At 45.7% G+C, this 24,120-nt stretch overlaps 1 protein-coding gene across 4 annotated transcripts in view; it reads left to right on the top strand.

Annotated features, from left to right (window-relative positions):
* The first annotated feature begins 11,108 nt into the window (after positions 1 to 11,108).
* Positions 11,109 to 24,120, top strand: part of LOC132908049 (lachesin-like) — a 40,325-nt gene continuing 27,313 nt past the window's right edge. The window contains exons 1-2 of one of the 4 annotated variants that reach the window (XM_060961610.1): positions 11,109 to 11,128; positions 18,522 to 18,649. In XM_060961610.1, the coding sequence (XP_060817593.1) occupies positions 18,523 to 18,649 (127 nt within the window). In that variant the 5' untranslated portion in view covers positions 11,109 to 11,128; position 18,522. Of the gene's footprint in view, positions 11,129 to 14,880; positions 15,127 to 15,191; positions 15,466 to 18,521; positions 18,650 to 24,120 lie in introns of those variants that run through there. The other 3 variants (XM_060961608.1, XM_060961611.1, XM_060961609.1) reach the window with 3 other exon arrangements.

Genomic DNA, 24,120 nt, shown 5'->3' with positions numbered 1-24,120 from the left:
GACGCCACGGATCGATCGATCCCTTATTTCTTCTTTTGGGATAATACGACTGATCGAGCGAATATGATTCTCATCTTAACAGTTTATATAATATATTTGAAAGATCCAACAACTTCGATACATAACACTGTGATACAATGTTACGTACGGAATGACAAACTAAGAATGGCTACGACCTGAGACTCTTTTCGCGTTGGCGAATGCGACGAAGAGTCCTCGTCTTTGATTCGCACTGGTGTTAACCAGCTAAGGTCGAGTTGACGCACCAAGGTTGTGGCAACGGTAGCCGACTGCATCTATGAGAGGACATGGCAGCTGCCAGAATTTAATCTCGAAGTTGAGATTAATAATCTTTGGAAGACGCGATGTTTGCGTTGAAATAATATTCAGTGATGTTTATTAAACAGAACTACAGAACCAGATGTATATGTTAAGGTTATTCAGTGGATGGAAATAAAGAAATGCGTGGGCAAACTGCAAGGTATTGAAAGTATATATATTGTGAATAGTAAATTACAAAATATGTAGTACTATGTAAGCCGATCCAGATCCTCTCGCTAGCAACGTTACCCTGAGACTGAAACAACTGCCGAAACCAACGTCGGACGTGTACCGCTTATGGTCTTTCCTCGACGCACTCTTTTGTCTATGCGCTTTCGATGACCTTAGGCGCTTGAGAAACCGAAGAACAGATGTAGTTTTTTTTTTTTTTTTTTATAACGTTTATTGTCCAAGAAGATGAGTATTACATGTGTATGTTATTCACAATAAACAATGAATTTCGGTTGTAGGGTGGATTAGGCAAAAGTACCGATACGCGTCGGTACGACGTAGCCATGGTCTAATATGTGTCGTGGGTTTTAGGTTTTTGCGTTTATTTTTTTGTTTTTTTGGGTTTAAGTCGCATTGGTGCGTGATTTTTGTGTATTCTTGTGTGTGTTGTATTTTGTCCTGAAACTTGGCCGCAAAACAGGACTCCTCGGTGTATCGAAGAACAGATGTAGAGTTTTCTCAGAAGTGACGATCACTTTAACAGTATATAAGCGAGCGATATAATTAACAACGTATACAAGAATCGTTGATCGTTGGCCAGTTACTTTCAGACTAGGCTTAGGTAGTGCCCCATGATCCCTTAAATACTCTGAACCGCACTCTCTATACGGTAACGAGTATGACCCGTGTAAGTGTCCTGTTCAAATGCCTGTGTGGGTATTGTGCCTACGCGTGAAATATCGTTGTATTCCAACAGCGACAGTGAAGACCCGTCTCGTGTTATTTCCCGGAGGAAAGCTCGGTGTGGGTGTGCCCTTTCGAACTGAGAACGCGGATTCGTTGTTCACACTTTTCGGTAGGAAAGCGAGGGTAACGATCCGCGATGCCCATTGGTTATAGCCAACGTTAATAGGTGAAACTATGACGAGGAGGTCTCCTGACAACGTGGCTCATGGGCGTCCTTGTTTATGGGAAAAACCTGCTTTTCCGTTAGACGAACTTCCGCTTTCTCCGTAATTGGAGCGTGTAATAAACCCAAGGACTGTTTTAAGGACCACCCATAAATCGGAAATACTTACACGAATAGGGATTAAGTTAAAAAGATTCGGTTTATGGGCATTATATTCGGTAACGGTGTGTGGGCCTCGGCGGCCAGACCAGGTGAGGGACGTCGCACGGACCGTCTCACGCGACGTGGCAACGAGAGAAGAGAAAAGAAGAGTGGAAGAAGGAAGAACGATAGAGAAGAGTAGGCCACGGAAAAAAGTTTCGAAGGGAAGTTTTCGACGAGAGGGAAACGTTATGGGACAGGAGTCCGGTGCTACTGATTTGTTCGGTTGGCGCGACGTTGGCATTTTCGCACGTACCGAGTTCCGGTGCATACACGACTACGCTTTCCTTCATATTTATGTACACGCGAGGAGAAACAAGTTTCCGGCTCGCTCGTTGACTCTGTTGGCGGAGGAAAATTTTCCGCGATAAAAGCACCCGTTTATTTGTACGTGTATCGGCTCGATCGCGTCCTGCGATACGCATCGTTCGGAGAAATATCGTAACTTTCACCGGTCAGGGCGCGGGCCATCGTAACGCAAACAAGGTAGCGTTTGCGGCGGAGTAAGTAAATCGATAACACGGTGAATCGAGCACCGATTCGTAACGTTAGTTGGTTATTTACGCGATACGCGGTGATATGATAAAGCGTCAGTTTGATTCGATTGGATTGGATTTGGTTAAGGCCGGAAAGTATCGAACGTATTTAAATTTGGTCCGCGCGAACGCCGACTGAAACATCGAAGAGTATTCGTTACCGGAGTATCGAGCGGGTTGCTATCGCGAATCAAAGTAGTATTCGTCTGGTAATCGACGTCAGTGTCAATCATGCCATGCATATGCAACCCTCTTATCGCGATTCTGCTACGGTTCATTAACAAACAACGAATTCGGTCGTGTTACCGTTAACGTTATGCAGCGCGCGTTTGTTAAAGCGCGAGTGGGACGGCGTGCAAAACTAAAGGAATTAAAAGCGGAATCGAACGAAGAGAGACGCTCGGGAGTGGAAGATAGCGTTCGAAGTGGTTGATAGAAAGGGAGTGTTGGCCGATTAGAGGCACACGGTTCGATAGAGATCGATGGAAATTACGACAGAGGAAAAGAAGGGAAAACTGGGAACGGAATTAAAGGATAGAATGCTAACGAGATTCAAGCGCACGAGATATCCTCGTGCGTCCAATACGCTTCCGGCAACTCTTGCCGCTCACAATGCCTCGATACAGACGCACCGATGACCCGAGCATTCGCTACACATGTAAACGCATTTTGTCGCAGAGGGACAAACGCGAACGTGATCCTTCGGTGTGTATAGGTCGTTTCAAAACCTGAAACGTTAACGATACATCGCCGATCCACCAACAAGGATAATTTACACGGAGGAATCGCGATACAAAATGTTGGGAAAATCTAATATCCGAAGTGCTGTCGCGTTTTGAAGATATTTTTGCCCCGAGGAACGTGTTCCACGACCGAACAAAAACGAGCAATCACGGCCTTTATCGTGAAACGCGTTACCTTTGGGGCGAACATTTTCCAAGCTTTTGTTCGTCCAAGTCTTGTTTTAGAACACGTTGATGCATTTTTGAGCCAGCCTGTATTACAAACCCCGATTATGCGGCTCGTTTCGACACGTGGTGAGGGGACTACGCGATAGAGGCAAAGAGAATACGATGGAGAGAGAAAGGGAAAAGGAAAAAGGAAAGGCAGAGATAACAGAGAAAGGAAGACAGATAGGAGAGGAAGGTAGCGGCTCGAAAAGGCTTAATGAAAGTTGCCTGTTGCTCGTACAAATCGTCGTGTCAACGGAGAAAATCTCCATTCCCCACTCTTTGCTTCGACCTATAGCCAGCGAACGAGTGGCCTTTCACGTGATAGTCGCTCGTAAGGCCGGATCAATTCCGTCCCATACTACTCGTTCTACTCGACTCGCTCCTAATTACGAGGTATTTTCGTCGCGGTGGATTTCCGAAGCTTGCCCGTTCGTTTCAACTAGCGGTTAATTCGATAATTAGAAGAGCGCACTAAACGTCTAATCTGTCGCGAGGTGAATCGGCGGCCGATTAAAATTGTCGCTTAACGACGACCAGATCACGATCGTACGTGTAACGTAAGGAAAATCCATCGTTTTAACTATCGTGAAAGAGATAAAGGTTAAATGTTGCGCAGGATTACGTGTTTCGCAGCACCGGTTGATATTCTTCGATGGCGAGTTCGCGGCTTCGGACCGACTTTGCGTCGTATTACTGGTGACGTGACTGTGGTATAAGCTGGTCCCTGGTGAACGCGGCAGCTTTGCTACAAGTTTCCATCGGAGACAACGGGAAACTTTGTGGACTTTCCGAGATAATTGTGTAACCTCTTTGTACGCGTCACCGGCGAATCCATTTTGTAGCGTCGATATTCGCTTCAGCCGTTGGTACGCGTTCAACATTTTTTCGCCCTAATTAAAGCAACCGGGACTGTCGACGTTCGAAACGATTACGTTCTTCGTTACGCTCTATATTCGAACGTTACTATGAAAACCAGCCTTTAAATTGGAATTCTGAAATCTTAATTTCGATCTGAATCATGAACGTGTGAAACGCGTACGAACGAATTTATCCTCTTACATTTTTTAACGTTACAAACAATGGTTAGAACTTTAATAGCCCATAAAGATAATAGCAAAGGTTACGACTAGCATACTTTCTGTAATAACGTCTCCTTTCGACGGTCGCGTTAAAGTCACGCTAATGGACGCGGTTGAAGAGGATTAAGCATGGGAAACGTAATTCGTCCGTGCGAATGGTGACGTACGGGCGAATACTTTCGCGACCGCTGATTTTCGATAACGACCGCCACCGTCTGATGGACTTCCGGAAGCGTGTCACATCTCTCAATAACGCAGTAAACACAAAGACATTCCTGTCCGTTCTACGCGTCGTTTATGTATACATAACACATTCTTCGGTGCTAAGCGTGGTTATGCGCGCGGACCAATTGCATCCCTCTTGCTCCCGCTGCGAATGCAAACGGAGAGAGACCGCTCTGTGGTACACGTTCGGGTTCTGTGTGTATGCACGCCAGGAATTCGCCGCGGGAGAGATAGAGAGAGGATCCGAGCGAGAAGCTATAGCGCGACGGGGAGGACGGAGAGGAAACCAAAGGGGAGGAAACAGAGGAAGAAAGAGCGAGAACGAGGGACAGCTGGACCGACGCTAGGACGCGCAGGACGAGGAGAAACGAGGAGAAAGGAGGAGAAACGAGGAGAAACGAGGAGAAACGAGGAGAGCGATCGAGACGAATAGAGACGGGTTTGATTCGAGACGAGAAGAGAGACAAGGACGCGAAGACAAGGAGGCGGTGAGCGACGAACAGAGGGCGGAAGAGAAAGGAAGATAAAGAGGAGGAAGAAACGATCGAGAACGAACGAGAGAGCGTGAGACGGCGCGGGCAGACGAAGGGGAGAACGGACGAGGAAGAAAAAGAGACGCGAAGGAGGAGAATGGATAGGGACGGAGAGATTGGTATATGTATATGGCAGATACATAGCACGGCTTGCGGAGGGCACAAGTTAGTGTCTATATACGCGAGAGATCGATAGAGGACAGAATCCCGGGACATCCCCAGCGATCCTGTTCTCTTATTCTTGCAAGAAGCATCCTCGGGTAGCCTACGTCGTGCCTCCGTTGCATGTCCTCGCTTTGCATTAATGCGAGACTGGTAAGCGAGCAGAGGGTTGGCAAGGGGTGTGCTGGCTGGCCAAGAGGCGTCTCGGGCAACGAGCGGCAAAGGAACGAGCATTATCCGGCATACATTACGCGCTCGTCGAACGTACTCCAACTTTCTTTCTTGGTCCCACGACTCTCGGTAGCCGCTGGTGAAATTACCACGGGGGCGGACTCGATTTCTCGGGGCTAACGGCGAAATCGTGTTCGAAGGTGGGACCCGCGCGCGCTTTACGCTTTCTATCGTCGAGCTGAGCGCAAATAACCATTTCTTTCGGACGAGATCACGGTTCAGATCTCGCGTCGCGTATACGTTAACGTGTCGCGGAGACGGTTTATCGCTCGATCGTTACCTCGATACGCTCGATCCTGACGGCGCGGCGTCGTCGCGGATTCGCGCTTAAAGTTTCCCGATCCAGCAGTTTTATTCGGCAGCGCGACAATCTTGTTTCGTGGAAAGGCGTATCTTTTAATTTAGCGAGGAGACAGGTCGGCTGGCGAGGGAGGGAAATTTCGAGCAACGAGTCACCATTATCGTCGCCTATGCTTCCCCGAGGCGAGATTTCCGCGCAAGATGCGCGCCATCCTGATTGCATTACACCGTATTAGATTATGCCATACGGTAGTCTTCGAAATGTCAAAATGTAATTACAAGAGGCGCGCAGATAACAGCGAACTTGGCCGAGTACAGCTGGAAACGCGCGTGCGTTGATACGACTATCGCGTTATTAGATCGGTAAAACTGGCCCGCTGCTGGCATCTTCGGTGAATTATCAACCGAATTGTAATTATCGAGAAGTACTAGCTGCGTCGTCACGTATCAGTCGTGACGTATCGCGCTTTGGGAACATTCGTCCCTCATCTTCGGAGAGTTCGAGTAACGAGGTTACAAGGATCGAGAGATAGGAGGAAGCAGAGGAGGTCGGAGGTTCCTTCCTTGCTTCTGTCGAAAGGATCATATTACTCGACGCGACGCGACGTGGCGAGGGATCTCCTACTGTGTAATTTTCTCGGCCTTGATATTCACGGCTAATAATTGTCGTGGCAATTCCATTGTTAGATCTTCCTGTACATATACATATACATATATATATTATGTACTATATAGAGGGTGATCCTTGGTATCGCTGCCAAATTTCCAAATGTACCTCGTGTTACCTCGAAATTCCTCTATACCGCTAACTGAGACATTCCTTGATGCATCACAACCGCGACACAATAATAACTAAACGTATGTAAGCGTAATAGCGTAAATGGATACCAGATACCGGTACTAATACGCGGTATATGGATCTTACCGTGGATGTTAGCTCGTCCAATAATCAGGTATTTCTATTTCCTCGATTTCTTTGAACGCTCGATTTCGCGATATTCGCTACTCTAAATACGTCCTGTGGCGATAAATCTCTCTCTTCGTTCGACGGATCGCGATTTCCATTTTTAAGACAAAGCGCGGAACACGATCGATGTTTAGAATCAAACCGATTCTGCGATACGATCGCGAAAATCTGTTCGATCTAAGCCCATTAGAGACTGATATCGCGTTAGAGAATAAGGTTACGAACGAGGTCGTATTATTTCTCGGGTATGTAAGAGCGAAGCTGGCGAGACGCGATATCGTTGTAAGAAGTTCCATATGGACGCGAGTATAGCGTAAACGATAGACCCAGAAACCATTTCTTGCAATCGAATATCCGGGAAGAAACCATTCCATCGAGCCTTGAAATAACAGCTACGTTCGCAGTTGCTTAGAACCGTATAAAGTCGCTTTTACGCTCTTCAACGGTATCCATTGTGTCGGCCCCGTGTAACGTCGTGCTGCATCGCAGAATTTCTAGGAATTCCACACTGACTTCATGCATTTTTATGCCCTCCGATCGGTGTAATTGTCTCCCACTCTGTTGGCCGTGCAAGCAATCGTATCGTGGTTCGTTCGTTCGCTCGCCCGTAACGACTAAGCGACCAGACAAAATGGAAATTCACGGTTTTCAAATAATCGTAGGTTCACGGCGTCGAGGATCGAACGCTTTATCGGTGGACGTCTCGTGGTCGATCGACGACGCGGCTACGCGTTACACGTACCGGTCACCGATACGAGACACCGTCGGAGGAAAGACACGCGAACGAAACGTGTACTCGTTGGAACAAGTAGCTTGACCAATTTCGTAAATGGCAGCGATTCATGCGTCCAGTCTTAAGTGGCTCTTTTCTCTAATTTTTTCTCTGTCGCGGTAATGGCGCGTCCGTACGACTCGGTGCTTTCTTGCGACGACCATTCAACGGCATTTAAGGGAACTGGCAGCAATAGCCCGGTCGTAATAAACTGTAACCCGGGCGCAAATATCATTAAGTGCCACCTTTAGCATCTTACACCTTTATATAGCGTCCCATAGGCATCCCGTCGGCTTTCGTTTTATTTTAAAAGTCAATGCCCTGTCGCGAGCGTTTCCTCTCTTCCACGTTACCGTTTTATATGATTTCGCCTCGATCACCGAGACTTTTAATTCAATCTTTATTCCGAGTACGTACAGCGACGAAGAAAGCGTACGAACGATGTTACGAAATTGTCTGAAACGTCTCGGTGACAGATTCGAGCGCGGACACGGACGGACGGCTTGATGAAAATCGGAATTCTAAAAATGTGTTCGACTGTTCGCGGGGAAACAATACGAGATTCCATTAGGCTGTCCGCGGAAGGTCCGATTTTCCATTTTCCACGGTGACACGAACACGCTCGGATGACACTCGGAATATCCTGGTGTATTCTCTTTAGAGCGTTGCCACGTCGGTTTCCAAGTTATACTTGCAAACTCATTGCACAGGGCGTCGTCGTGCTCCTCGACGTTGGCGTCGGCGTCGGCGTCACCATTGGATTCGGCGTCGGAGTCAACGTCGGAGTCGGCGTCGACGTAGTCGTTTCTGCTGTTCTACACTGCAGGCGATGTTAATCTACGGAGCTTTGGCTGCGCGCAAGTGAATTTCATAGATTGTACCCGAGGACGATTGCTACGACGCCGGTACATACAATAAAGTTACCCGTTGCAATTACAGGCCGAAACTTTCCTCAGAAACCGAACCTGCTTATTGGAAGACTAACGTAGTTAGCTCTATTCACGGGCGGCTGTTAAGCCACGATAACTACGTTATTACGTGCTGGGAAATGTGAAAGTACGCAGCGCGTGCAAGCGAGACTGTACGCGCGAGTCGAACGTATCGCAGGAAAGCGAGAGAGCTGGCAACCTGTCGTTAATATACGTGATTGAAATTTTTAATTAACAAGGACGAAAATTATTTCGCGGCGAGACACGCGGAGAGGCGTCGAAGGATTTCGCTTTACGATTGGGAACGCGTCGCGTGATCGCATATCGCGGCATCGCATCGCATCGCATCGCATCGCATCGCATCGCGCGAAGGAGAACAACGACGCGCGACGACTCCGTGGTCCCGCTGGGCCGGCACGGAACGACGCTCGCCTAAAGGATTTCTCGTCTCTCGTTCTCGTATCGAAAGAAATTTTCGTGTACCAATAACCTTGATAGGTATCGGAGAAAAAGCGGAACAACCGGCTGGCTGCCTGGCTGTCAGGTTGGTTGGTTGGTTGGTTGGATGGTTGGTTTGTTGGTTGGCTGGCTGGCTGGCTGGCTGGCTGGCTGGCTGGCTGGTTGGCTGGTTGGATGGTGCTAAGAGCAGCTCGAAACAGATCGGCGGCGCGGCGTTACGGGTCTTCGAATATTAATCCAGTGCCGTTGGAATGCATTATTCTCTTTTTATCCCTGGTACCGCGTTGTGCGTTATTTTTATTTTTAATAAACGTGACCGCCAGAGATTTGCTCACGAGCTATGATGCGGAGAGACATTTTCTTGATTAAAATCATCGATCTCGCTGGGATTACGAACACGTACTTCCGGAAATGAACGCGCGTGTATCCAGTGTGAGCGAATCTAAACGCGTCCTACACGCGTATTTACCTACATTAATTAGCCTGGCGTATCGACTGAAATTGGATAGTGGAGTCACGCGACCGTACGAAAGATTCATTACGCGGTTCTTACGCGGTTGACGCGAAGCTTTGCGCGCATTCTTCGCTGTAAAGGCAACTGGTTTCGCGTCCGAGAACAATTAGAGTCGGCGGATTAATGGCAGATTATTTCGCAAGACGAGGCGAGGATAAAAGATTTTAATTGTTCGGGTTACATACGGATAGGTTGGTTCGCTTGTAGGAAACAGCAAGAACAAAGCGATTGCGGCGCGTGCTTTGAGGTGAAACGCGCGAGTCGCGAGCATTCATTAAAAACGATGAAAACGGTCGATTTACCGTTCGCTTGTTTTTAATACTTCTTTTGGCCGAGCGGAGAACACCTTTGCGGTCCAGTTTAATATTAATGCGAACGAAATTGAAATACTAATTAGTATTCAGTCGGGGAAGGTGCTTTCCGCGGTCGAGTTTCGCCAAGTGACGGTCTCTTAAAACGAGACAGGGCACCGGCGCCGTTGCAATGGAAAGGGTGAGAGCGCGAGGGCAAGTTTCGTGTCTGTCGTGTCTGAGGAAACTCGACACTCGCGGGAAATTACTCGTAAAATGGCTGGAGGGAAACGCGAGAATGTTCGTACGTTTTACGACTTCCGAGGATTCATCCGACAATGTCCGTAAACACGTCAGATCGTCTTCTATCGGTCCTAGTTCAACGTGTAATCCGAAACGCGTCAAGACGTACGACGACGCGTGTATCGTTCTAAACGGGACGAAGAGAAGTTGACGCGCGCATCTATTCGCCCTACGGTTTTTCTCTCGGTTTACCCAAAAATTTCCATCTTTGTTCTACGCGTTTTACACGCTCGTTGCTTGTCCAGCGTTTCGTCGCGTTTACCGTAACCTCGAGCCGCTTAAACTCCGCTCAGCACCCTCGCGGTTGCGTCGAATCGTTTCGGACTCGTTTGCCCGAAAGCGTCCGTCCCATCGTTGGTCCCGATCGCTGATAGATAACGTCCCGTGCGCTTTGTTACGGTTTGTCCGCGAGGGCGCCGCTTTTCTTTCGTCTCGTCGTCGTTCCAATCGAATATCCGAGCTCGACGTTTCGAAGAAACTACGAAACCGATTCGCTGACTCGCAACCATCCCTGTAGACGAGCAACGCGCCATTTAACGGACAACCTATATACCGCTGTATATTCCGCACGCGCACACGTGAATCGAGCATAGGCGTACGGACTGACACGCGTACACGTAGTGGACAGCGTGACACGTGTGGTGGCAAAGATAAGCCGGTGAAAATACGCGCAGTCACGTATTTTATGAAATGTACGTAAACGTTTGTCTTCTGTGTGCGCGGTTGGTATACACGCGCACACGCCAACATTACTATGAAAGTTTTAGCGGCATTAGTGCGTCGCGCGTACGATAAACGAATTTTCCGGCGAGATACACCGAAGAAACGGATGAACGATGCTCGACCCACGGGACGCTTCGTACGATAACCTACGTCTGTTTGGACAGGTCGGCGACGTGGACAGTCGTGGACGTCTTAAAATTCGAAAGCGACTGGTCGCGTCCTTAGCCTTCCGATTTATGTACAAACGTGACTGGTCCGGTTTTTCGAAGCCGCGTTCCTCTTCTCGCGTAACAACGAGCGAGTTAAACGCCACGACAGATTACGACGAGATGCTTTTTCGACGATAATCGCATTAACCGTTGGGTTTTACGCTCACGCGAGGATGCGTCGAACGCGGGGCTTTTTTTATACCAATGCTGGGTACAAAGGACGCGCTACATGCAAGGGAAAAGAAAATTCGAAGCTTCGTCGAACGTTATTGGCTCGTCTCTTCGAGTGGCGAGCTTAACAATGAAGCGCCGTTAAAGTTTGCAGATAGCTGGCCATAAGGTAAAACGATATCTATTACACCACAAATAGTTTCTGCGACTAAGTTTTAACTAGCTCTATACTTTCCGATATATACTATTACTTTATCACTGTTCGAGCATTTCTATCGACCGTTATTCCCCAACTTCTGCCGGGGCTGCTACTTCGATATAATTTGAACTCGGATATAATGCAGCCTCCGATATATTATCGACGATTACGAGCATTAAGCTCCGAGCTTTTAGATCGCGTCGGTTTTCCGAATCATTTCTCCGACGTTGAAAATGAAAAAAAAAGAGAGAGAGAGAATAAAACGAAGGAGAAGACAAAAGAGAGAAGAACAAGAGACGGAACGCGAGGTAATTCGAAAAAGGATAATAATAATCGAACGGAAACGTTTCTCCAGCGATTTTATTATCGCCGATGAGGATCGAGAAGCATCTGAACGAGTGGAACGTCTGCATAGGAATGGCGAGCGTATGGCGAGATTATTTAGCGCACGATTGTTTGCACGACTAACGTAGAATATTGCCGACTGCGAAACGAGCTCGACTAATGACGCGCCTCAAAACGGCCGAAACATAACCGTGATCTTTTTGCAAACATTAACATCGACGATCCGTTAACGCGGCGGGTGGACCGGGGACGCCGGTCTTCTAAAATGGATGGCATCCAGATGTAAATTCTCCCCTGATGCATTGCGCCAAAGCATAATTCGATTTAGTCGAAATCCAAAACGGCTATTACATCTCGAAAATCCGTGTAGCTGTACGAGTGCCGATGGAACGCGTGTCATTTCGCTAATTGTACCTAGTGGTTACTGTAAATTATTTAATTGGACAAATCTCATTTTACCGGTCGAACCGTGCGTGCGTGAATCCTGCTGATTCCTATGCTTTTTTCCCTGCCACTCCTATTAACAACCGGTTTATCGTATAATTACACGATCGCGTTAAGTTCGTCGAACGCGGCAGCTTGTAGAATCGACCTAGAAAGCCGGCTTACGAGCTCTCTCGTTTCCGGACGTTCCTTGATTATAAAAAGAACGAACGGGCTATTTCAAACGAGCCAGGAATTTATTTTATTTACGATATCGCATGCTACCGCACCTATAAAAGTTTGCTCGATTTGCATCCTGTATCGCTTTTCCCTTCGATATACGTATATACAAGGTGTTCTATTTCCACCATTTTAAAACACGAATCTATCAAGTTCTCGTCTTCGGTCCTTTACGCGTATTTATGCTTCCGATATGTTCGATCGTACGATAGTTAAGCGTACAACCTTTTCGACCATCGGTTTACAAGCAGCGAAGCGGAGAGACGAAATCGGAACACCTCGCGTGGCCAAAGTTGAGAACGATCGAATCTCGTAACCGATAACCCGTAGTTCGAAATACGTTGTGCTTCCTCGATAATCGTTGAAAGTTAACGCGTATCTGGTATCCGTGTAAAATTAACGTGTATCGCCGTAAAATCGAACGCCGGATCGGTATCCCAACACCTTGAGGTGTATTCGTCGTTGCAAACTGGCAGCTCTGATCTGCAAACGTTGGATCGATCGACTAAAAACGCCGCTGTGTCGATTATTCTAACGATTATTAAGACAAAGACGGTTAGCAGTCGGTATACGTAAAATAAAAGAGTAAAAGGTAACACGACACACGCCACAGTGTCCACTTGCGAATCGGAAGCAATCGTTAGAACGTTCGCTTCGACGATAAAATAGATTTTTACCCTAAATTATCGATCGAGACATTTCACGCTCTAATGAAGACACGCGAGATATGTTGCCCATAGCGTCGCATAAGCGACATTGCGACGCAGGATATTTCGTCCGTAGCGTTGCACAATCGGCGTTGTAGTGGCGAGATATTTCGCTCATGGTGCTGCATAAACGACGTACGTATCTCGAAGTAACGAGGCATCCCGTTCGTGGTCACGAAACGATTAAATATCGTACATCGATGGAATTGCGTTTGGAATTTTAATACACCGTCGATCGGTTCTTCAACAGGTAGTTAAAATGTGCCGATCGTCTAAGAAGACGACCGAGTACGCGACTGACAAGTAGAGCGATAGTTGAATATTCCTTTGTTCCTATAAATAGGTTAGGGCGTGCACGTACGTACGAATGGCAGTGTATACGTACGCTATACATACGCGTGATTGCTGGTTTCCGCGAACGTGACAATTTCTGTTCGTGGTCGCGTTGTTAATGGCTTATTTGCCTGCGATAAACGTATCAATCGAACAAGAAGGTGTCGCGGTAGTCTCGACGCGTGCAGGAATTTTTCACGAGTCTAGCGACGTCTCGACGTCGGAAGGACGGTTTTTCCGCTTTTGTGGCGCCTTCTAAGTTCTAAGCCCTTTTCATTTATCTTCGCCTAGCGCGGCTTAAGCAGCAATTTTGTTGCGCCCTTTGCATGTAGTTGTTTCAGCTGCTCCGGGCAAGCCCCTTAATGTATACTTTTTCTCACTGTCATAATTGAAGATCCGGAGGGTGGGTTCGAGCACTTTCCACGAATGTTCTTCGCTCGTAAATTTTCCACTCGCGGGAGAACGTTCGACGAGAGACCACGTGGCCATCGAATCCAACGGCACTTCGTGCATCGAATCCAGCCAGCTTTCGTAACGAAGCGAATCTCTCGTTCCTCGGAGATACTTCGTATCACGAACGACACTCCGTTACGTTGCGTTACGCTCGAACGCGATTTGCTCTTTCACGGTTCTTCAGACACGGTTTGTCGATTATACAGCACGGTTTACTATTTCCACGATTTTTCAAAACCGGATTGTTTACCCTGGCGTAAAACATCCGGTGATTGGCAAATATGACGTTTGCCGCTCCTCTGAACGTATTCGGCCATGCAAGGTGTAGCGTTACAAACGAAACGGAAAAACCGACGGTGAACGCTTATTTTTCTACTAATATTTGCTGGCCATTAACGGAATCCTGGCTTATACAAAATAAAAACAAAATAAATGTTATTTCGTACAAAATAAATGTTATTTCATAAGTCGGGGACGCGGAAAGTCAACTTCTCTCGATCCACTGGAAAAATTCTACCCCAAGAGTTTTTCGTTATACGTTCGGTTCACGGCGGGGGGAGGGGGTTGGTAATCGAGATCACGGGGATCTTTGGAAATGCGATTTCGGAAGAACGTATCGAAAGCGGAAGTGGGCGCAGGCGCGAACAATATAGTGTCGGTTGCTTCGATCCCGAGGCTCCTCCTCCCCATTACACTTTTTTTTTTTTCGCTCTTTGACATCGCGATCAACGTTCCGACTCTTTTCTCCTTTACGGGTCGTCGAGCGATCGAACGCGAGAAAGAAAGCGCGAAGCTTGGTGGACCGCGGAACGCTTTTCGACCAACGAGCGGCAAACTCGTGCCGCGATATCGTTTCGGTGTCGAACGATTTCTTCCGAAAATCCCGCTTTTCTCTCACGCTCTTTATTTTCCCATGGACCACGCTGGCCGTGCACTCGCGCTCTACCTTCGCTTCCTGTTCTCTTCCCTCTTCGGCGACGACGTTCCGCGTGCATCAAAGCTACATAATAAATTGAATATTATATCCGAGGGTGGTGCGTGGTGTGGCGTGGACGGAGCGAGCGAAAGAAGGAGGAAGAGGCCGAGGAAAGAAAGAGCGAAAAGGTGGAAAGAGGAAAGTGGAAAGAGGGAAGAGGGAAGAGGAAAGAAGGGACAGGAGGTCCTGGACCTGCGCTATGCGAGGCAAGCGTTCCGTGACGGAGCGTTCCGACGCTCGACTCGCTCGACGGCTAGCTCGACGCTGTCAGTACACGCGTCTCGACGCCCGGGGATGCGTCCCTTGCCAGAAGCATAGCGTGACGCTTGGTTCAACGGTTCGAGCTCGATCGGACGAACGCGTTTTACCTTTTCTCGTACACCGGTTAACAAGAAGTGCGTCGTATCGAAAAGAAAACAGATACGTATCGATCATCCATCTATGACGCGTCGCGTACATTTACGAATATAATGCTACACCTTTCCCACGAGGTAATGTCACAACGACGACGTACATAATAAGTTTGCGGCAATTGGTTGACCAATTTGCACGGCTATCGTTAAGCGCGTACGAATCGGTTGGGCCAATAAAGACGAACAAAAGTAGAAACGTGAAACGCGAGTGTCCATCGATCGTCACGATCGTTCGATAGATCACCGTACGGAGGCATTCGATTCGCAAATTCCCAGAGGATTTAGCAACGTTCGGCTGGTGGTTACCAACGATCACATAGCGTTACGAGCGGTGATTTTCCGCCGGGGCCATACATCAACGTGATATTTTCCAACGGAATTCCCTGGTGAATTCCAAGTGAATTATAAGGATCATAGGTACGCGTGGACGGGCTTCTAGCTGGCCAGAATCGAACGGACGTCGATTAATTTTGCGATAACAATTTGCGAATATAACGGGACGATAATCCGAGCTGGGAAATTCAATTTTCGATATCGGAGAAAAAACTAACGACTACCGTCGATTCCGCCATGTATAGCCGAAACGATCGGAAATCGTTGCCGCTCGGCCGATCGACGACGATCGACGGCCACGGGGGATCCCTCCTAGAGACGAGTAAAAACAACCGGCGATATTCGCATATGACGCGTTTTTATCGAACCGGTCACCGTAGATGGTCATAGCTAATGGCCTTGTCGTTGACTTTGATAAATTCGTCTCCCGAAGGAGATTCATTACGCGGTAATATCGGACTAGTATGAATTTTAATATTGTCCCGAACCTACTCTTACGTCCGAGAGTTCAATTCGTTTAGCCGCCAAGAATTCGTCTCGTTGGTCCGAGCAATTGTTACGTTGGAAATTACGTTTCGATATTTACTTGGAACACGGTTCATGGTGTTTTCGCGAGTAAGATTAATCGATTGGATATGTGCGCGCGAAGGCCAACTTGCCGTAACGATCTCTCGTTACAACGGTAACCGTTCGTCTTCGATGGAACGTCTGTTCGAAGGCAATGGTATAACTATCGTGAGACCCGAGACCCCAAGGACACGTTAATTTCGCGTCTAATCGGTTAATCCTGGATGAGGTAGGTACGATCGTAATCGTCGGTCGGGCAAGGCAGAGGCGAAGTCTTTCGCAAAAACGGATACTCACTGCTTTCAACGGCATCCTAGATAATTAATCTGTTTCTCCGCAGAATAGTCTCGTATTTGCATAGTTACGCGTATGCAAATGATATATGTACCTTTCTGCCATTCTGTTCCAAAATTATTCTTCGGATTGCGAAGCGACGAGAGTAAACGGTCGAGTCGAGTCGAGTCGAGTCGAGTGGAGTGGAGTCGAGTCGATGCGATTCAACGATCACGATCGCGCGAATAAATCTTCCCGAAAGCGTATAATCGCGTACACGGTGAAACTGTGTCGACGGTCGACGGAGAATTTCGCCGAGAAGACAGGTGGAGAAAGGAGGAAAGGAAAGAAATTAAATCCGCGCGACATTCGCTGAGATACGTTCTCGCAAGGAAAGGGAAACGTTGGTGGAATAAAATTTCCGGTCGTCCGACAACTTTTGCAGCAAAGTACAGCCGCCTCGGTTCTTTCCGCGAATCCGTGATTAAGAAACGATCGGTCTTGGCGCCGATCGATCCCGATAATACGCGTCCTTCTCTTTGATACGAGTAATTAACGATCAACGAGGATCCTCGATCCTCGATAAAGCTCGGTAATAAAAATTAAAAGTTCGCATTTTCCTTGATTATACGATCGTACTTGCAGCGAGAGAACGTAGCAAAGTCGTTGGGGTTGCTTGGCCGTAGGAAATTTAAGCCGCGCTTAACGCCGTTTCACCGTAATGAAGACAAAACGAGGATTCCCAATTTTTCGGGATTACTAAATTGCTAAAGAAAGACATCCCCCGGGGAACTCACGCGCGCGGGATAGCCATCGTCGAATCGAGATCAACTTATTTCCAGTACAATGCCAAGCGAGCCATTAAGGTTTTTTCCTTTCTTCGTATTCTTCGTGCGAGCAAGCGCTCGCAAAGACATTTCCCACCATTTCGCCGACGAGGCTTTTAAATCGATCATAACGTTTGCACGATTCTTTTCTCAACGGACTATGTTTGCGGACAAACAGCTCATCATGGTAAACACACGGAAGACGCTCGGAAATGGAATTTTGCTTCGAAAAGTGAAATCTCTTTCGCCCGGATCCTTGTATTATCAATCTGTTCGAAGAAGCTTTTAACGACGGCGAAAATCGAATTTTCTTCTGCTTCGTGTACCTTCGTACAATCGTTTGATTCTATCGAGTGACTGGCTGGAATCGATGCTTGGAAATTAGTATCTCGCGAGTAAATACAGCGATAGCCCGACGCGCTCATCTCGTCCAATTAAAAATCGTTTTCCGCCGAATTAAAATCGTTTCTCGTCCATCTCGTACCACGATTCGGTGCTCTTCTACCCGACGTTTGTTAACTCCGCTAGGAAATCGTCGGATTCGTCGTCTCGTTGCTACGCATAGATTCGGACGTGCATTCTCGCGATATACCGCGAGTAGAATTTTCCTTTGCCGCAGATATCCCCGAGGATGGAGAACGAAGGTCTCTGGTCGATTTTCATCGAGCCGGCGGATCTTTCGCCCGGCTCGCTGAAAGCATCGATCACGCGTCAACGAGATAAAACAAAGAACGTATAATCTGACATCGGTTCGAACGAAAAAGATACGACAGGCTGTGTGGATGTGTAAAGGTGCGGGCGTGCCGGAGTCGTTGTTTACCGTGGAAAGAAACAAGAACCGTATCGCGGTGGAATAGGTGGGCCGCCGGTGGTACACGCGACAGAAAAGGAGAAACTTTTCATTTAGTCCTGCCGTAAATAAGAAGGAGCGGTTGTGCCGTTCGCACTCGTACCGTGTGTATACGAATTTTTCGACGGACGGTGGTAAATTCTGCTCGCACGCCGGCTGAAATCTGTGCTCGTAAATGGTCGAAATAGTTATTTACGGGATAGCGTAGAAAAGATAATTGCGTCCTGCCTTGGACAGAGAAGAAATCGAGGATGTACGAGTAATACCCTGATACCCGTTTCCCCGATTTCTTCTCCGCCAAATGTGCATTACGTGAAATTGCGCGAACTTGCAGCTCGTACCATCGCCTGACAAATGTATCGATTGAAAAATGGGAAGAATGAAAGGTATAATAAAGAAAAAAAAAAAAAAAAAAGAAAAAGAAGAAAAAAAAAAAAGAGAAATAAACAGGAGGCCGGTGTACGAAGAAAGAAACAAGTAGTAAAAGGAGTTTGGGGTAAAGAACGGGGCAATGGGTACGAGCTAGGCGAAACAGAGAGAGCAGAGATTGGAGAGAGGGAAAGATAGATAGAGAGAAAGATAGTCATTATTATTGTTCAGGTTTCTTTTTCTTCCACTTTCAGAATGAGGGTGGCACGGCTATTACTGTGCTACGTACTTCTCGAAGACTACAGTACCAATCTCGGCGGGGCTGCAATTACTAGCGACGCCGCGCGCCAGGACGCCTCTGCGACGAATCCTACGCTACCAGGTATATATTTGTCGGTATATGCTCGTTCCCATATATCGAAAAGCATTGTTTTCTTTTTCGAACGCGTGCCACCGACTGACAGAAAACCGACAGAAAGCCGACAGAAAACCGACAGAGAACCGAACGAATCTTGGCGTTGATGCCGCGGATATAGCCCGGTGCACGCGACGCGACGTCTTCGACGCGGCTCACCTTCGTTCCCGACGTTAATTACGAGGCCGGAAACGAATCGACTTTCGCCTCTGCGTGGTTACGCAGTGACCGTAATCGTCGTGACGATTAAGCTCGAGAACGTCCTTGAAAACTTTTTCATCTCGATTTCCTGCTCCGTGGAGCGGCACGGCGTTTACGCCGCACGGAGTGCGAAATTAATTTTACGCCCCTAACGGATCGAAACGAATTACAATTATTACGGGAGGTAACAACGAGCGAAACTGTACAAACGATTTCGCGGCTCTGGCTCGCGTGTACATCGGTGATAACTAACTTGGACCAAATTCCCAAAGCCGATGACTCTGTTGCCCGACCGCGTATTATTCCCGAGAGTCTCGTCGTTTCCACGACGCCTCTCTGATCCGCTCCAATATTTTTTTTCCCCTTTCTTCCTGTTCTTTTTTTTTGTCCTTGTTTCCTTTGTCTCCTCTTTTTTTTTTCGTCCCCTTTCTCTTCTCTCCTTCTCTTTTTTTCGAATTCAGGACGGTGACAGAGGTGCTCGAACTCGTCGAACTACGCACGTCAAAGGGTTTAATTACTGCGGTGACTTCGCGTGGACAGTGCCCAGTTCGAATCACCTAATCGCGGTTTTCATCGGTAGCTTCAGTGTCGTTCTATCGCATTCATCCTGTGCCGCGTAGCTTTTATTTCAGTGCACGAAAAGACGCATCGAGATTTTTGCCATGGAAAAGCCGGTTAGGCGCAGCGTTATCAGCCACGTTCTCGGCTCGCATTTCACATGGCTAATCGTCGACTATATACGCAAATATATTCGCAAACGAGGAAACGAACGCGTATCTTTGGCAAATGTGTCTCTTCTTCCGCCGGAATATAGCGCTGTAGCAGGTTCGCTCCTATCGTTAGATAGCAAAGAGAACAGTCGATCTATAGTGCTTCAAAGCGGAGAAATCAAAGTATACGTCGTGAAATCTTGTTACCTGTTAAGGACGAATGAACTCGCGAGAAATAACATCGAAGAATAGACGAATTCTCGGTGGAGGAACGACTCGTTCCCCGTTGTGCAGATTTCGCGTATTCCACGTCAGGGAACGTCTGTATTAGTAGCTTCGCGATGATGGCCGTCGGTGGTTATCCGATCTTTTGTTTCTCGGAGATCGTTTGTTCGCGACGGAGATTATACAGAGTGTGTAGGAATCTTTTTAAACGGGTCTTCGTATCGGGATATTTTATGGATATGAGTAAAAACAAACGTTACACGAACGTAAGTTTGTTTAAAGCTCTATTAACTCTCGCCTGGCGGAAACTTGCCCGTCGTTGTTACGATTCTCGAATGTTTTACAGCGAAGAGTCCAACAAAAAGAATCTTTTCCTCCGTGTGGTACTAAAATTCGCTTGAAACTTGAAATTATTTATATCGTTTGATATTTGAATAACAACTCGTTAATGAAGTTTGAAAAGTAATAAACGTGAAATACCGGCATGTGCCACGACCGATTCAGCTTCCATCGTTTCGAAAGATTTCAATAAAAATAGGAAATACGAATCACATCGTGACTCGTAATCATTATTTAAAAAAAAGATTTCATAGATTTTTAATTAATGTAACCAATTAGCTTCGTTAACTGTCGTTAACTTTTCCATTTCGGCTCCATCTCGAAATTCCTGTCGAGGCAAAACTGACAATGATAAATAATTCGCTTTACTACTCTGCGAATTTAATTTCGATCCTTTATCCTTTATCTCGATAAACCAATCAACCGTTTTATCGATTCAATATGACCATTAATATTTATTAGAATTGTTCATAAACAAAAGTTGGACGATGTAAGTACTTAACTCGGACTATATCGGGCAGAAAAGCATTATTCTCTCCGTGTTTGTGTATTTTTATTGTAATTTTCAATGAAAGCTTTAACTCTGGAATTTCAATAGCTCGGATTGTAACGCAACATGTAAAATTTATTCGTTTCTATCTCGACCGATACAAAACGGCGGACTTTGAAAGTTCGTCTTAAAATGTACATGAAATATATTATCTTCTTATCGTTGTTACCAGTTGCAAATTTTACGCAAAGATAAAAAGAAAAACAAACGGTTAATAATCGAACCAGACGAGGGACCCTATCGACGGTACTACGAATTGACGCGTTTTAAATAAATAGCAAATAAACAGTAAATAAATGGTAAATAGTTTAGAGGACATAGATTAACGAATAAAAAATGGCACCTATTGGTATCTATGAGAACTGAAGGATTCAACGACCTCTCTACGTGTAACGTTTGTTCGTCTTAAAATGTACGTGAAATATATTATGTTCTTATCGTTGTTACCAGTTGCAAATTTTACGCAAAGGTAAAGAGAAAAAAAAACGGTTAATAATCGAACCAGACGAGGGATCCTATCGACGGTACTACGAATTGACGCGTTTTTTTTTAAATAAATAGCATATAAACAGTAAATAAATGGTAAATAGTTTAGAGGACATAGATTATCACCTGGTTGATATTTGTTATAAAAGGAATAAAAAATGGCACCTATTGGTATCTATGGGAACTGAAGGATTAAACGACCTCTCTACGTGTAACGTTTGTTCATCTTAAAATATACGTGAAATATATTATGTTCTTATCGTTGTTACCAGTTGCAAATTTTACGCAAAGGTAAAGAGAAAAAAAAAAGGTTAATAATCGAACCAGACGAGGGATCCTATCGACGGTACTACGAATTGACGCGTTTTAAATAAATGGCAAATAAACAGTAAATAAATGGTAAATAGTTTAGAGGACATAGATTAACGAATAAAAAATGGCACCTATTGGTATCTATGAGAACTGAAGGATTAAACGACCTCTCTACGTGTAACGTTTGTTCGTCTTAAAATATACGTGAAATATATTATGTTCTTATGGTTGTTACCAGTTGCAAATTTTACGCAAAGGTAAAGAGAAAAAAAAACGGTTAATAATCGAACCAGACGAGGGATCCTATCGACGGTACTACGAATTGACGCGTTTTAAATAAATAGCATATAAACAGTAAATAAATGGTAAATAGTTTAGAGGACATAGATTATCACCTGGTTGATATTTGTTATAAAAGGAATAAAAAATGGCACCTATTGGTATCTATGGGAACTGAAGGATTAAACGACCTGTCTTCGTGTAACGTTTGTTCGTTGTTTATGCTCGTAAAACATCCTGACAAAGTTTGACCAGAAAAAACTACAACTGTACCCTGTACATAACTACTATATATTTTGCATACACGTATACCGTGTGCATTATATATACAGAATGTTCGCGATATATCGGTGCAACGTTTTTCTCGAAAACGGCTTTCGAAAAAACATGACAGGAGGAAAATTTTTAATGTCCTTTATCGCGAATATGATAGCGTACGGGAATTTTGTATATCTGCAGTATCGACCTTGAGGGTCACGATACGCTGCGTGTTTGAATTCTTCTCGATGCAGGTTTTTTGTACGATATAAACAAATTTATAGCGTTCCATTTAGAAAAACTAAAGTTCATCATCAACGTTCATCGAATGACACGGTGCAATACGTATGAAAAATTCGCGTACGCTACCACGTTCGCCGTAAAAAGCATTAAAACCTGTGGCAATTTTTTTTTAAAACTTAGCATTTTAAAAACTTGGCAAAAACGCTGGTTTTACAGCGATTATACAGCCAATGTTACGTGTATTTCTGTACACGTTTCGCCCGCTGGCGAATCGCTTTTGATCGAATAATGTTCGTTCAACGACTCGATGATTTCCAATTACGTGGCACGATTGATTCCCTTCTTTGGAGAGCTTGGAACGCTCGACAGTGGCAGGGATACCTTAAGTTTAATTTAAAGTTTGCCTAAGTTTAATTTAAAGCTTTAACTATATCGCGTTCATCGTGTTGAAGAGAAAGTTGTGCCGGCGCGAGAACCATCGGCACTCGATGCGTCGACGGAAAGCAGTTAACGCGTTTTAATTTTATCGCAACCCGCATCGAGCTTTGTTAGTTCTCACTGTGGCAAGCCACCAATCGTCCCAAATCTATTTGCGACGTTAACAATGCGACGTTTCGTTGATTACTCATTAGGGAGGGAACAGGGTGTAACAGCACGAGATCAGATAAGGGGTTACCGCAGTGGTTAGCGATTATACATAGCCATGATGGAACTAGGTAACGCCTTACCGGAGGCCTGCACGCCGTTACACGAGCATAATGTCCTTCGAGAGCTGCTAAGTTGGCCGTGGTATGTCGCTTAAACGGATAGATAACGGGAAACCGGGGTGACTGATAACGGTCGTCGACAGGCCAAGAATAAACAAAAGGATATGATTATCAGGGAATGCAAAAAGAGAAGATCCGAAAGCTGTTCGACGAACGATCAAAGCCACCTGTTCGTAATTAACGCTGCAACTACCGAGGCGACGTTTAAACCATAAATTTTCTATCAAATAGATGAAAACGAGAGGTATATAAAGCTAATATACATACTACGTCGTTCGTAAGTCGATGGCCGAATACTTTATCCAATTTGTAACAACGGTACGCGAATGTTTGTAAAATGTATAAATTAACGTGAAGAAGGTCCGAGACCGAAGATCAAAAGCGATACTTACACAATCTTCTTATGTAAAACCGATGCAGAGTAAACAGATAATACGATATAATTATTTCGTTTAACGATTTAGCGAGGCTATATTAAAATACGTTTATGGTTAAGGTGAAATTACCTGCTACTACACGCGCGTTCTTTGTAATTAACTGGAGGAAGATGTTGTATAAAAAGCTATGGAACAAACAACAAAATACGTTGCAGGCAAAAGTAATACAGTCGCGCTACTGAATTATAATTACGACTAAAAGTATTAACATTAGAAAAGTACGGCCGTCGAGTTGTCATTGTACACGATACGTACACGTTTTTCACGTCCACGATAACGTCAAACAGCAAAGCGCTGCTAACGAGTCAAATAGGCCGTTTGGAAACGTAAATCGGCGAAAAAATTGTTCGTAACTGAATTTGACGAACTAGGCTAAAAAATATTCTCTATCGATAGAGCCGAGTGATATTACGTATATTTATTGGACATTTGGAACGTTAAAGAGATGGAAATACGCGTATTTGTCTATTCGCGTTTCAAATATTTGCGTAGATTTTGCAAAGCGTCGAGCATTTATCAGAGATAAATATAAAACTTGAGCGATAATATGGAAATATGGAAGATGTCTGGTATTAAATTCAGCAACGTCGAATCCAGTTACAGCAAGAGCTAAAGAACTAACGGCAGAGAC

The sequence above is a fragment of the Bombus pascuorum genome, chromosome 6 (genome assembly GCF_905332965.1).
Source record: "Bombus pascuorum chromosome 6, iyBomPasc1.1, whole genome shotgun sequence".
Classification (NCBI taxonomy): domain Eukaryota; kingdom Metazoa; phylum Arthropoda; class Insecta; order Hymenoptera; family Apidae; genus Bombus; species Bombus pascuorum.
Note: the sequence above shows the minus strand (reverse complement) of the source record. Positions and strands in the feature narration are given on the sequence as shown.